Below are 14,845 nucleotides of genomic sequence, written 5' to 3'. Positions count from 1 at the left end.
AGGTAAGGAATCCCTTAAGTCGGTTTAGTCACTTGAAATTGGATAATTGATTGTTTGGTTGAAATATGATGAGATCTAAGTAAAATTGTTATGTACATGTGGTATGTATAATATATATGAAATTGTATTTTACATAATATATATGTACAAAAAGTTGTGTTGGTGAGTTCTCATTAATGGTATTGTTAAAGTTGTTATGAATATGGATATGGCAAATAGATTATGAGATGGTGGTTCTTGGATGACTAATAGCTTATGAGTATATTAACGATGGATTTAAGGGGTACTTAAAGTTTAATGGTGATTTATGGGCAATAATGAATTTTGTTAATTAATGATGGTGGATTAAGGTGATGATTAAGAGTACTTAATGATTAATTATGGTGATTATTGAGTAATGAGAGGATGCTGAGATTATGATATAGATTGGTGATTTGGTTCACGTTGAAGCCTAGTGATGAGGATAATGTTGGACTAAGGACTAAAGATTTATGTTAAGTATAGATGGGTAAGTGGTTGAAGGTGGGAAATTGTGGACTAAATATGAGTTATGAGCATCATAAATAAGTAAGGATTATAATATTGATGGGTTAAGATAATGATGGTGAGAGTATGTTGGAATGGATCAATAGTGGCTTGTAAATGTAATGGCTTTGATTAGTCTATAAGTAATTGATAATTATGGATTATGGTTAATAATGGTGACTTGATAATGATGTTATAATGTTGTTGACTGGTTGTCGAGGATGGATTGCAAGGTTAGTAGTTACTAATGACAATAATTAATGCTTAAGAGTGTTTAAGGTTAATTGTTGGATTATGGGTGACTAAATATCGATTATGGATTGTGATGGAGTATTACGAGAATTATTGGTTATGTTGTGATTAATAATGAGGTTAGATTGATATTAATGATGGATTAACAGTGGAGTTCAGGAGGTAATTAAGCTCTAATTATAGCGATTAAGGACTGCTGATAGTTATTAAGGTTTAATGAATGGATGAATAGATTGAATGGTAATTAGTATACTATCAAGGGGTGACTAATTATTTGAAGAATTATTCCTTTGGGATTTAGTTGAGAATTGGAAATCTCTCTATTGGTGAATAAGTTATGGTTTAAAGGAATTTAAGTAATGATAACATTATGATATATATTGAGGAAAGTGTTATATGGAAATATTGAGATAAAGATTGTATATGATGAATCTTGGGGAAATAGTTGTTGAACGATTTTGGATTATGGTTAGGCAATGACTTTACCTAAAGTTATGATCTAATGGTGTTGATCATGGTGGAAGTTATTGATAACGATAGTGATAAGAACAACTATCTATTATTAGTTAATGGTGGAACCATGATTATGGATCACCGATGATGATTGGATTGTAAGATGGATTGAAATCCATGATAAGGAGTAAGTATTGGGAATGGACACATGAAGTATTAGTAGAATATACAAGTGTCCGAGGTGTGACCAGCTCGTGTTCAGCTGTGTTTTCTTCCAAATTTTGCTCGTACTTGAGCTATGCTTGAAAAGCCTTTGGGCAAGTAAAAATGTTTCTGAAAACTTACGTTGAAGAACGTATGCTATTTTGGTACATCAGTTGTCAAAACCTTATTTTTTTAAAGGAAAATACCACTTTTAGTGAGTGGGTACTTTACGTGGGAATGATGAGAAAATGATGTCTAAAATGAATAAAACCTTAGTTTCAAGAAGTTATGAGGACCTTGTTGTCTTTTTACCTCGGGCTATAATTACCGAAGGTTGTCACTGAAATATGTACGGTTGTATTCGTACTTGGGCGAAGTCTATTCGCCGAGTCTCTACGTCACTCATGTATGGGCCCTTGTAGCCCAATGAGCTCTGAATAGGATGGAGGTACAGGTTGAAGTCTACTCTATCCTAGAATAGACACCTTGGAAGGGTTATTTCCATATGTATTAAGTTTGATGTTGATGTTGTATATTGATGTTGTAAGTTTAGCCTGTGCACTTAGAGTGGAGGTTGTCAAAGAGGTGATAGAACTCACTCTAGGTGTGGCGGTAGTACCCAGTTTTCTGCTGATAAGATGTAAGCTTCCGCAGCGTTTTATATTACGGATTTTGTAATAAATGTAAGAATTGAAAATTGGGGTGTTACATAAACACTCACAAAAACTTGTTTTCTCCTTTCTTGATAAAGTATGAGCAGCTGGAGGCAAATATGTCTTCTTATCCCCTTGGCGTGGAGCTAATGTAGCTCGTATGTTCATTTCAATCAAGTCCAATCTAGCATTGAGTCCATCTTTAGTCTTACCCTTTATGTCTAAAAGAGTTCCAACAATACTATCACATACATTTTTCTCCACATGCATCACATCAATACTATGCCTCACATCTAATGTCTTCCAATATGGAAGATCAAAGAATATAGATTTTTTTTTCCATGGACTCTTTTCATTTGAACGTATCTCATCATTAGTTTTTGTCTTCTTACCTCTTTGAGATATTAGCTTTTGAGTCTTACCAAACGTAACATTTATACCTTGCACACGTTCATAAACTTCAATCCCAGTCAGTGGCTGTGGAGCATTTGTATAGTCTTGTTGCCCATTGAAAGCCTTTTTTAATCTCCTATAAGGGTGAAATCTATCAAGAAACCTCCGGTGACCCATGTAAACTGTCTTTCTACCATGAACAAGTTGATAATAGCATGTATTCTCTTCACAAATAGGGCATGCCTTATGTCCTTTGACACTATACCCAGACAGGTTTCCATAAGCTGGAAAGTCATTGATTGTGCAGAAAAGCATAGCTTGCAACTTAAAATTCTCTTTGCGGTATGCATCAAACACTATCACACCTTCATCCCACAATTTTTTCAAATCTTCAACCAAAGGTGCCAAAAAGACATCTATATCATTACCTGGTTGTTTTGGACTAGATATCATCAAACACAATAATATATATTTGCGTTTCATGCACAACCAAGGAGGTAGATTATAAATCACCAACATTACTGGCCACGAGCTATGCTTACTACTTAGGTTTCCGTGAGGGTTTATTCCATCAGTACAAAGTCCAAGTCTAAGATTTCTAGACTCATGGCCAAATTCAGGAAAAACATTATCAAAAGTTTTCCATTGAGGAGAATCAGCAGGGTGACGAAGCTTTCCATCAGATATTCTTTTATCTACATGCCATGTTAAGTTTTTCGCGTCACTTGGATTTGAAAACAAACGCTTAAATCTTGGAACAATTGGGATATACCACAAAACTTTAGCTGGTGGCCCTTTTAAATTTGCATTACCAACAACATGCTCTCTTGGTTTGTACCGAGATGCCCCACAGATTGGACATGCATGCAATTCTTTGTAGTCATAGGTTGTAAATATGTTTACACACACGTATAGAATATACGCACCAACGAAACTATTCTTTATTCAAATCAAATGACTCAACAATAACAAGCTGAATGAATCACTAACCAAGGACATTTTCAAATGAATCCAATATCAAGTAACGAATCCATAAGACATTAGTTCTATAACAAGATACCAACTGAGTCATAAATTCGACAGAGTAATCACAAGTGAAACCAACCAAACACAATCTCACATCACTCTCTCAAAGTGACCCCAAACCAGAAACATAGCGCAAAACCCAAAGCTCAATCACCAAACCATATTACCAATATCATTCCACAAAGGCAAACGATGCCCAATCACAGAGGCGTAAAGCCCATTACTACCAAACCATATTACCAATACCACACTGATAAGCACCGAGAATAGCACTTAAAACGGGTTTTTATTAGATTAAAAGCACATCGTTTTAGCATTCGATTACAACAATTGCATGCATTTTAGCTCAAATGCGATCAAAATCCTCTAACAACATTTCTAGAAAGAGTTTTGAAGTATTTCACAGGTTAGAGAGGGATTTGAAGCTAAAATAGAGCAAAAGACAAACAAGCCGAAATGCAGTAGCGTCCCACGCAGCCTCACACGCGTGTGCCTAGGCGTGGAAATCTTCCAGAGAGCCACCACGCCGCTCACACGCGTGTGAGCAAGCGTGGTCGGGCCAAGGGCCATTTTGGGAAATTTGTCCCCTTCTTTTTGTCACCTATATAAATCCCTTTTGCCCTAAACCCAAAGACAATTAGAATAGATCAAAAAATTGATAGAATAGGGTAGAATAGATCAAGAGGATTTTCTCCCCTCTTGGGGGAAAATTCCTTTCTCTCATAGTTAGAATAGATCAAGGGCAAGAATGAAGAAAGGGATTTCAAGATCAAGGTTGTAAGACCCCTTTTTCAAGGGTGGTAACCATTCTCTTCAATTTCTAATTCAATACTTGTTTCTTTGAATTTTCCCTTCTTGTTCTTGTTTCTTAGTATGCTAGAGTAGATTAGATAGGGGATTGGTGGCCCCATGGTAGATCTATGTGGATGTTTAATATTACTGCTTTGATTTGTGAATTGCTTGTTTGTTGGATGTTGAACTCGTGTGGATGATGTTCTTTAAGCTTTGTGCCTTTTGTGGCCACATTAGGTAGCAAACTCAAAGGAAGTGAGTGTGTGCGCGATAGCGGCCACTCACGAGTCTAACTCACCCACATCTCCGCTCTTAGTCCGAAAGGACAAGATCCGAGAGGAGTGGTAGACAAAGTGCTCGATGAAATGCCCCAACCGAATGAGGATGTGGGAGTCCAAAGTGTGACGCTACTTGGTGATGTGCCACGAACTCCCTAGTCTATTCCGCAACTTGCACTCGCAAAACTATCCAAAGATAAACCACATGGAAAAGCCTAAAGCCCCAATCTCCACTTTACTTTTCTTTATTTTACACAACCACTATCAACCTTCCCCTTCTTACAAATGAATCCAACCCTTAGCACTCCCGTAACTCTTTCTCTTCAACCTCTTAATGCCAACACACGTATTCGGTTCCCATTCGCCATCCTTGAGAGACACGACACTCGGGGAGTTTAACTCTTCGTTTTATCACTTCACCTTCACTCACACTATACACACAACCGATCACACACCACGGAGGCAAACTATGCCCAATCATAAAGGCGTAAAGCCCATTACCACAGAGACACACCGTGTCCAAACCACATAGGCAAACCCAACCCAACCAATGCAGAGGTAAACCTAGCCCAACCAACACAAAGGCAAACCCAGGCCAACCAACTCCTCTCATAACAACAACCACCAGTAAAGCCTTAGCTCAAATAACCATTCCTCACGGGGTATTAAAGATTCAACAAGCCAAAGGAATACTCATAAGGACTCAAGGTCTCAATACATCAAACTCATAGTTAATCCCAAAGGAATAATCTATACTCATAGTACTCAGATTCAGAACATGGACACAACACATGCTCAGAACAATAGACAAGGAATCAACCACAATACTAGCTCAATAATCCAAGATAAACGACTATTGATCATGAATAAATACTCAACAATCAAGATGGAATACTCAATAATATGTTCAAGACATGTTCCAGAATCCAAAGAGAAACAATCATAGTCAACAGACCATAAAAAGCTTAATGGAACAGACCAGGAAATGAACTAACGGAACGCAGTAGCGGAACACCACGAACCGCCACTACCTACTGCCCCAACTAACGGAACCCCTCGGCGGAGGCCCCTGGTCCACTGCACCCTTCCTCACGAAGAAGTGGACTCTCCCAGCGGAACAACTCCCCTCCGCCATCTCCTTCTGCCAGACACGTACGGAGCTCTTGGACGGGACACATTATACCGCCCAAGTACACCGCAAGTGCAAACCCAACCCAGATTCTAGACTTGGAACAGAATACACGATATTCATTTCCAGAAAACAAAATATTATCAGATTACACATTTCAAAGGTCAAATAATACAGTGAATCCATAACAATAAATACTCATACTCATCAAGATGAAAGGATAATGAACACAAGTCCATAGATCCACAATATAGATTCACAATCCAACAAATCAAAGGCTAAACCCCAAGAAATTCCACAGGATTCCACAACACCAAATAATATTCATATACTCAAGAGTGAAAGTAGGTTTTAGTGTACCATGGAAGATTACCTCTTGGAGCTTTAACAATCCCAAGTAATCGTCTCTCCTATTCTCAATCTCTCAAATCACCACCACCTCCTTGATCATCTTTACCCCAAGAATCTCCAAAGAAGAAATAATAAGACTTATGAAAAGACTAAGAAATCATGAGAAGAAATGCAATCTATCTAAAGATTAGTACTTACCTAAGCACCATGATTCCTAAAAGAACAATCTTTCTTGAAATCTTGCTAAGATGAAGGATGGTGTGTGTGTAGGGTTTTTGGAAGTGAAAGGGGTGATGAAAGTCTTTTGCAGGAGAAGGAAAGAGGCTAGGAAATTATTATTATGAAGCTTTTATGTGAATCTTGGAAATCATTACATATATAATACATATAACACTAGGGTGTTAAAATAGAGTATGGGTTTATCCAAAAGGGATGGGGCTATCCAATTCAAATATTAATCCAATGAATATAAAGCATGGTCCTTCAAAGATTGAGCCATTAAATATTTAATTTGCCACAAAGGATAAAAGACCCAAATGGAAAATCCCTTACAAGATTAAATCAAAGAATTGAGCCCTCTTACTAATTAAATCAATTAGAGTATAGAATATATCTTTATTTCAAGAAATGGAACCCAATTAATAAAAACATATATCGGATATTCGGTCGGGTCAGATGTTAAAATATCCTATCCCACCCGAACTTGGCTTTTATATCATGTGGATTCGGGTTGGATATATGGGTAGGGTTGAGAGCTTGACCCGAAAAAGGGATCCCGGTTAATTTAAAAGAATTGAAAGGTCAGAAATACCCTTTTATAACGGTTATGTATGTAAGGTATGGTAAGGGTATTTTGGTAAGATATAATACGGTTTTGGATAGTGGGATATAAAGAGATGATATTTATATAAGCATGCTCCCACTCATCAAGATAATGCCTTTAAGAACGGAAAACCGTCAGTAACCGAAGACCACGTGGCTAACATTAATGCCCAAAGTTAGCCATTCCACATATATCCGTTGAGCTCATCAGTTTCACCTCTCGAAGGTGAACCGTCTTCCAAATGAGTTTAAGGATCTTCCCCCTGAGTGATTGATCCCTAAACCTCCTTATTCCTCCGTCTTGATCTGGTTAAGGATCTTCCCCCTGAGTGATTGATCCCTAACCCTCCTTATTCCTCTTTTTAGAGATACGTAGATAGTTAGTTTGATATCTTTCGAAGTGATCTCTCGAACTACCCTTCCTCGTATCTCTCGAACTACCCTTCTTCGAGACATAACATAAACAGGCAAAGTGAACATGTATCTCTCGAACTACCTTTCGAACACAGATTGCGATGATAGAAACAAGATTGATTCATCCAAAAGATATCACTTGGAACATTTCCTTAAGTTCATTTAGTGATTTCCACATACATTACATATGAATCAATATCCTATTAGATTCCTTAGAAACTTTTGTTTGGCCTTGGAGAGCCATATAGGAATCTATTGTTAGAACAAGAACTAGCCATCCAAGGTCCAGAGCTGGAGGTGGCTACTTCTTCTTGTTCTTCTCTCTGCTGCTGCCCTCCTTACAGGTTTCATCTCCCTTTCCCTTGGTTCTCCGTTTGGTTGAGGGAGAGCCTTTTCCAGAGTGTGCAGCTGTAGGAGTCCCACTTATACGGGACTCTTCTCCTGACTCCAGTATCCCATCGTTGTGGATCTCCTCGCATTTGGGGATCCATTCACCTTGGATGGGAATAGGATGCTTGCTTGGATTATCAGGAAGTTCCGCAATCTGTTCACCCTTATTCGATTCTGGATAGTTTTCTCCTTGGAAGTCTTTGGACTTGGTTGCTGATTTCCTTCCTCTATACCAGAACGGTACATCGTCTTTTCCTTTCTTCTTCTCCATGAAGAAGTCGATGACATAAACTGCTGAAGGAAACCCTCTATTTATAGCCCAAAAAGTTAACACTTGTAGAGTCACGGGATGCTGTATGAATGATCATTTAATGCTGTGTAACTCCAAGGCTGCCATAAAGTTGATGAAATCGCTCCTCACATGCGAAACAGTTCATGGCACTAAATACAAGAAGATAAGATTTGATCATTCATCCCAATTCTATCATTCCCAATTCTAACCTTAGTTGAGAAAATCTATTTTCACATAACGCTTTTGTGAAAATATCTGCTAGTTGCTCCTCAGTTGCAACATATTCCAAAGTTATATCCTTTTTCTCAACATGGTCTCGGATGAAGTGATACTTGATATCAATGTGTTTTGTTCTTGAATGTAACACTGGATTCTGAGTAATAGCTATAGCACTGGTGTTGTCACACATGATCTTAACCTCTTTACATTCAACACCATAATCCAGTAATTGTTGCTTCATCCATAAAATCTGAGCACAGCAACTTCCAGCTGCTACATATTCTGCCTCAGCGGTGCTTGTAGCTATCGAATGCTGTTTCTTGCTAAACCATGAGACAAGTCTTCCACCTAGAAACTGACATGTCCCTGATGTGCTCTTTCGATCTATTTTGCAACCGGCAAAGTCCGCATCTGAATAACCCATAAGTTCGAAAGATCCACCTCTCGAATACCAAAATCCAACACTTTGCGTACCTTTGAGATATCTAAGGATCTTTTTAGATGCATTTAAGTGACTTTTCTTAGGACTTGCCTGAAATCTAGCACATACACCTACTACAAAGGATATATCTGGTCTACTAGCAGTTAAATAAAGAAGAGATCCGATNGACTCCATCCTCATTCATCTTGTTTCTGAAAACCCACTTTGTACCAATGACATTCTGATGATGAGGTCTCGGAACTAGTTCCCAAACATCGTTCCGTTCAAACTGATGAAGTTCCTCTTGCATGGCTTGCACCCAATCTGGATCACATAGAGCCTCATCGATCACCTTAGGCTCTATTTGAGATAGAAAGCAAGCAAACATGCTTTCTCTGTATGCTGATCTGGTCCGAACTCTGTCACGTACATCTCCAATCACTTGATCAGCAGGGTGACTTCTCAGCCATCTTAGGTCGGGTTGTGGCTCCTCAGTTGATACTTCCGTTGTAGGTTGAGATGTGGGTTGAGCATCTATGATCTGGATCGGATCAACTGAGTCAGGAGCTTTCTTCTTGGTAGGCTCTTCATCATCTGATTCTGACTGGAGTTCCGCTACGTCTCGAACTATCGGTTTCTTCCCATCGAGAGTTAAGTCTAATCTCTCGATTGACTCCGACTGAGCTTCCTCAGCTGCTTCCATTGACTTTGATGGTTGATCTGTTGATGCTCTATCATCAAAAGAGACATGTATGGATTCTTCAACCACCAATCTCCGCTTGTTGAAGACTCTGAATGCTTTACTTGTCGATGAGTATCCCAGAAATACTCCATCATCTGCCTTTTCATCAAAAGTTCTTAGCTGAGTCTTCCCATTGTTGTGGATATAACATTTGCACCCAAATGTGTGGAAGTAGCTTACATTCGGTTTCCTTCCATTCCACAACTCATATGGAGTCTTTCCAACTCCTTTCACGATCAAGGACCGATTTTGGGTATAGCACGCTGTGTTGACTGCTTCTGCCCAAAATCCTTGAGGTATGTTGGCTTGTGAGAGCATGGTCCTTGCTGCTTCCTTGAGAGTTTTGTTCCTCCTTTCAGCAACCCCGTTCTGTTGAGGTGTTCGAGTAGCTGACAACTGATGATGAATCCCGTTCTCGTTGCAGTAGCTCTCGATTACTTGATTGACGAACTCTCCACCTTGATCTGACCGAATCTTTAGTATCGAGACATCCTTTTCAACTTGAACCTGCTTCAGAAGGTTTGGTAAGGCAACTTTTGTCTCGCTTTTCTTGGTTAAGAACACAGTCCAGGTGAATCTTGTGTAGTCATCTACTACCACAAGAGTGTACTTTCTTCCTCTCATGCTGGGTGGATCTACTGGGCCAAATAAGTCCATATGGAGAAGACTTAGTGGTCTAGTAGATGATGTCTCGGCTTTGGTTCTGAAAGAGGATTTGATCTGTTTACAACGTTGACATGCCTCACAAATCTTGTCCTTTCGAAACGTAACTTTGGGCAGTCCTTCCACAAGGTTCCTCTTAGTAAGCTTGTTGATAGTTTTGAAGTTCAGATGGCTAAGCTTACTGTGCCAATCTCAGCATAAGTCTTCCTTGCTCCTTGCCAGCATACATAGGGATGGTTTGGCAGATCTCCAATCCACTATGTACATGTTTCCTTTCCTTGCTGCTTCCAGGACGACTTCGAGAGATTCCTCTTGTATGATTTGGCACTTGCTTTTGGTGAAGATCACTCTGTAGCCCTTGTCACAGAACTGGCTTGTGCTAAGGAGGTTGAATTTGAGCCCCTCAACGTAGGATACCCCCTTGATCACCAATTCATTCTTATGAATTTCACCAACAGCCTTTGTGCGTCCTTTCTTCTCGTTGTCTCTAAATGTCACCAAGGGACCTTCGATAGGATGGATGTTCTCTAGCAGTGTTAAGTTTCCCGTCATATGTCTCGAACATCCACTGTCAATGAACCATATGTCCCTGGTGTCCTGCAAGCAGATCAAGCAGATTTAGGTACCCAAACTTTGGGTCCTGGTTGGTTAGTAAGTTTAGGCATCCATTTATACCTTGGACCCATTACTCCAGGCCTAGGTGCAATGTAGCCATTATACGTTTGATAATCATAAGGAATGCTAGCAAAGGTTTTGGGCCTCTTTGGTGCATAAATCAACTNGTCATATGTCTCGAACATCCACTGTCAATGAACCATATGTCCTTGGTGTCCTGCAAGCAGATCAAGCAGATTTAGGTACCCAAACTTTGGGTCCTGGTTGGTTAGTAAGTTTAGGCATCCATTTATACCTTGGACCCATTACTCCAGGCCTAGGTGCAATGTAGCCATTATACGTTTGATAATCATAAGGAATGCTAGCAAAAGTTTTGGGCCTCTTTGGTGCATAAATCAACTTAGGTATAGACTTTTCGATCAGCTTACTCACCATGCCTTTCATACGCTGTTTGGTCATGTGAAATTGCTGGAAGTGAGGTTTCTTCCAGAAATCATGATTCGATGACCAATCCTCACTAGATGGATAGAGTCTTCCTTTCTCCATCCGTGAGTTCCTAGCTCTGTGGATCTCAGACCTTCCATATTTGCCTTGAGGCGCATTATATGGAATGTAGCTCCTTTTGTACTTGGAACAGCCTTGCGAGAGATAGTTAGGTGATCTCTCGATANTGGTGTCCTGCAAGCAGATCAAGCAGATTTAGGTACCCAAACTTTGGGTCCTGGTTGGTTAGTAAGTTTAGGCATCCATTTATACCTTGGACCCATTACTCCAGGCCTAGGTGCAATGTAGCCATTATACGTTTGATAATCATAAGGAATGCTAGCAAAAGTTTTGGGCCTCTTTGGTGCATAAATCAACTTAGGTATAGACTTTTCGATCAGCTTACTCACCATGCCTTTCATACGCTGTTTGGTCATGTGAAATTGCTGGAAGTGAGGTTTCTTCCAGAAATCATGATTCGATGACCAATCCTCACTAGATGGATAGAGTCTTCCTTTCTCCATCCGTGAGTTCCTAGCTCTGTGGATCTCAGACCTTCCATATTTGCCTTGAGGCGCATTATATGGAATGTAGCTCCTTTTGTACTTGGAACAGCCTTGCGAGAGATAGTTAGGTGATCTCTCGATATTGTTTACCCGGCCATTCTTCGTAGCTTTCCTATACTTTCCATTGCTGGTGTATAGGGACGGTTTATGAATAGCTACTCTGGTCTTTTCTGTTGGTCCTTTATGACCTTTATTTGGTTTGGGTTGAGATCCTCCATTTCTTGNGTGGATTGCTACTCTGGTCTTTTCTGTTGGTCTTTTATGACCATTGTTTGGTTTGGGTTGAGATCCTCCATTATTTGAAGTTCTCAAACCATTGGTCTGTTTATCTCTCGAGAGACAGTCTTGACGGAACCCTAGACCGGTTCTATCACTAGTAGGTCTGTGATCATTTACCATTTTCTCCTTAGCTTTGGAGGAATTAGTGTATGATGCTATGACCTTTCTAAGATTAAGCTCTCTGGTCTCTCGAGCTTTGCACTCTTCAGCCAGTAGGATTACTTTAGCTTCTAACTCACTTACTTTGAGAGTTAGCTCCGAATTCTCTTTCGAGACGTTCTTAAGCATATCTCTTTCAGCAGTTAGCTTGCTGTTCTCTTCCCTGATTTTGGCATGAGTGCTGTTAGCGATTTTGAGGTTCCTTCTGATCAATTCCATAGTCTCAAAGGGATCCTCATCGCTTCCAAACGAAGAACATTGAGAAGTAGAGATAGAGCAACGAGATGTAGAAGGGGAGGTTACCTCATTATTGATAGCCATCAAGCATTTATCCTCCTCTTCTGTAGTGTATAAGCAGATGAGCCCCCTCTCATCCTCTGAGCTGCTGCTGCTGTCGCTGGAGCTCATCGTCTCGGACTCCTCGATTGCCTTCTCGAGTTCCTCAGCAACAAGGGCCTTTCAGCGCGAATGTTTCTTTCAATCTCCCTTGAAGCCACCTTGTGCTGGCTTCTCTCTGGATTCCTCTTTTCTTCTGGAATCCTTGCCTTCCTGGCCTTGATGCTTGCTTACCGGTGGGTAAGGACATTCAGCCTTGAAGTGCCCTGGTCTCCTGCAGTTGTAGCATAGACCTTGATCTTCTTCCTCCATTCTTCTGGATGTGTATCTCTCATTTTTCCTTCTTGAGGAGGAAGGTGAACTTGTATTGCTCTCCGGTGTCTTCTTCATGAACTTCCTGAATTTTCTCATGAAGAAAGCAAAATGTTCGTCAGATAAAAAATCAGTGGGATTAGGGTCTGACCTTGAGGAAGTGGTTGGTTGATCAGCAACTAGTGCCACATTCCGTCTGTCCACCACGTCCTCATCTCTCGGAAACATCTCAAATTCGAAGGCTTTGAGATCTCTGAATAGTTGGTCGGTTGTGGTATTCTTCAAATCCCTGTGATCACGCATTGTGATCACCTTCATTTCCCACTCCTTGGTAAGGCCTCGTAAGACCTTCAGGTTTAGCTCCTTTTGTGGAATCTCCTTCTCGAGATCACTAATCTCTATTGATAGCTTCATGAACCGAGATTCCATGCTGTCGATGCTCTCCCCTAGCTTCATTTTGAAGTCCTCGAACTTCTTCATGGCCACNGAGATAAAAGCAGAAAGTAAATGCGAGAGAGATTTTTAAGTGGTTCGGCCAACCCGCCTACGTCCACTCTTCTTCCAGAAACTCCCTGGAAGGATTGCACTAAAACTTCCCTTTTTAGTACAATATCGAGCGCTTGAGCTTTGATCACGAAGCCCGCCTCAAGCCTCAGGTTTTTCGCCCCGCTTCTTGTTACTCCACCTATCGAGCACTTGAGCTTTGATCACCAAGCCCGCCTCAAGCCTCAGGATCTTCCAAGACAGCTCCCAGGTTACTCCACCTCTCCTCAGGTTTTTTTCCCCGCTTCCAGTTACTCCACCTCTCGAGCACTTGAGCTTTGATCACCAACCCGCCTCAAGCCTCAGGATCTTCACTAGACAGCTGCCAGGTTACTCCGCCTCTTCTTGCTTAATCCAAACAAGGACTTTTGGTTGTCACAGTTGAGTGTAACAAGCTCCAATCTGACCAAAAGCTATCGTTGAATCAACTTCGATGTAGAGCAGCTTCGGTCACCTTCTAGATGTATAGCAGTTTAAGCTTTGTAACTCTCTCAAACACTAAGATGTGTTTTTCTCGCTGTTTTGAATATCAGGATGATATTCCAAATTGAGCACTTGCACTATTGAACGTTTGAATCAGACACCTCTTTAGAATTTCGAACGAACCAACTCACTTCAGAACTTGTGTCTTCACGTCCTTTTTATATGAGAGTTGAGGAATAATTCCGTTGGAGGGAAAATTATTCCGTTTGAAATCTGTCTCCCATGCTGTGTATGGGACTTGCATCTTTTCAGCATTCTTCATGGAGTGGTGGTCTTGTAACTTAAACCTTTTGTTTGGTAGTGAATATTCCATAATCCACTTTCTTGAGTCCATGCTCCAGTTGCTACTTTTGGTAAAAGTTACTCTTTTTATATTCCCATTGATCCTCGTTTTAGGGAATAAGACTGACTTTGGATTGGTGCACCTTCTATCCGTTTGTTGTGGAATTCTGATGTGGCATCCACTTCTATCGGCACCTCCTTAATATTTTATCTCCATGATATTCTTCCTCTCTAAACTTAGATTACTTTATCCATGCATGTTGACTGCCATTCAGCCCCTTGGAGAAGTACCAGTTCATCGAGACCAATGTTGATGTCTCGACCACTTGATGTCTCGATCCCATGTATCGAGAGATCTATCTCTCGAACTCTGCTTATGTCTCGAACTGGATTGTTGTATCGAGAGATCCTATCTCTCGAACTTTGCTTATGTCTCGAGACTTAGTTGATGTCTCGCAGACCCTTATTCCTCCAGTGTTGTCCCGTGCCTTCTTCTGATCTGTCTATAAGATTACAACACGAGACTTCTAAGATGTTCACACAAGTTTACCTTAAGCTTAAATATTTTCCGAGTTGAGCTCAAGTTACCCGGTTGTATTTTCGCTCTTAGTTTACTTGTCGAACTTACATATAATTTCCTATCTTTCGAGACTTAGGGGATTATAGATTACATTTGGTATCATCAAAACCTATTACAATATGTTCCTAACAATATATATATATATATATATATATATATATATATATATATATATATATATATATATT

The 14,845-nt window shown here is 40.2% G+C and overlaps 1 protein-coding gene across 1 annotated transcript in view; it reads right to left on the bottom strand.

The window, feature by feature from the left end:
- Window positions 1–2,933, bottom strand: part of LOC116015719 — a 5,521-nt gene extending 2,588 nt beyond the window's left edge. The window contains exon 1 of the mRNA XM_031255895.1: window positions 2,300–2,933. Within this exon, the coding sequence (XP_031111755.1) occupies window positions 2,300–2,933 (634 nt within the window). The remainder of the gene's footprint in view (window positions 1–2,299) is intronic.
- Between the last annotated feature and the right edge of the window lie 11,912 nt (window positions 2,934–14,845).

Source organism: Ipomoea triloba, chromosome 4, assembly GCF_003576645.1.
Source record: "Ipomoea triloba cultivar NCNSP0323 chromosome 4, ASM357664v1".
In the NCBI taxonomy this organism is placed as follows: domain Eukaryota; kingdom Viridiplantae; phylum Streptophyta; class Magnoliopsida; order Solanales; family Convolvulaceae; genus Ipomoea; species Ipomoea triloba.
Note: the sequence above shows the minus strand (reverse complement) of the source record. Positions and strands in the feature narration are given on the sequence as shown.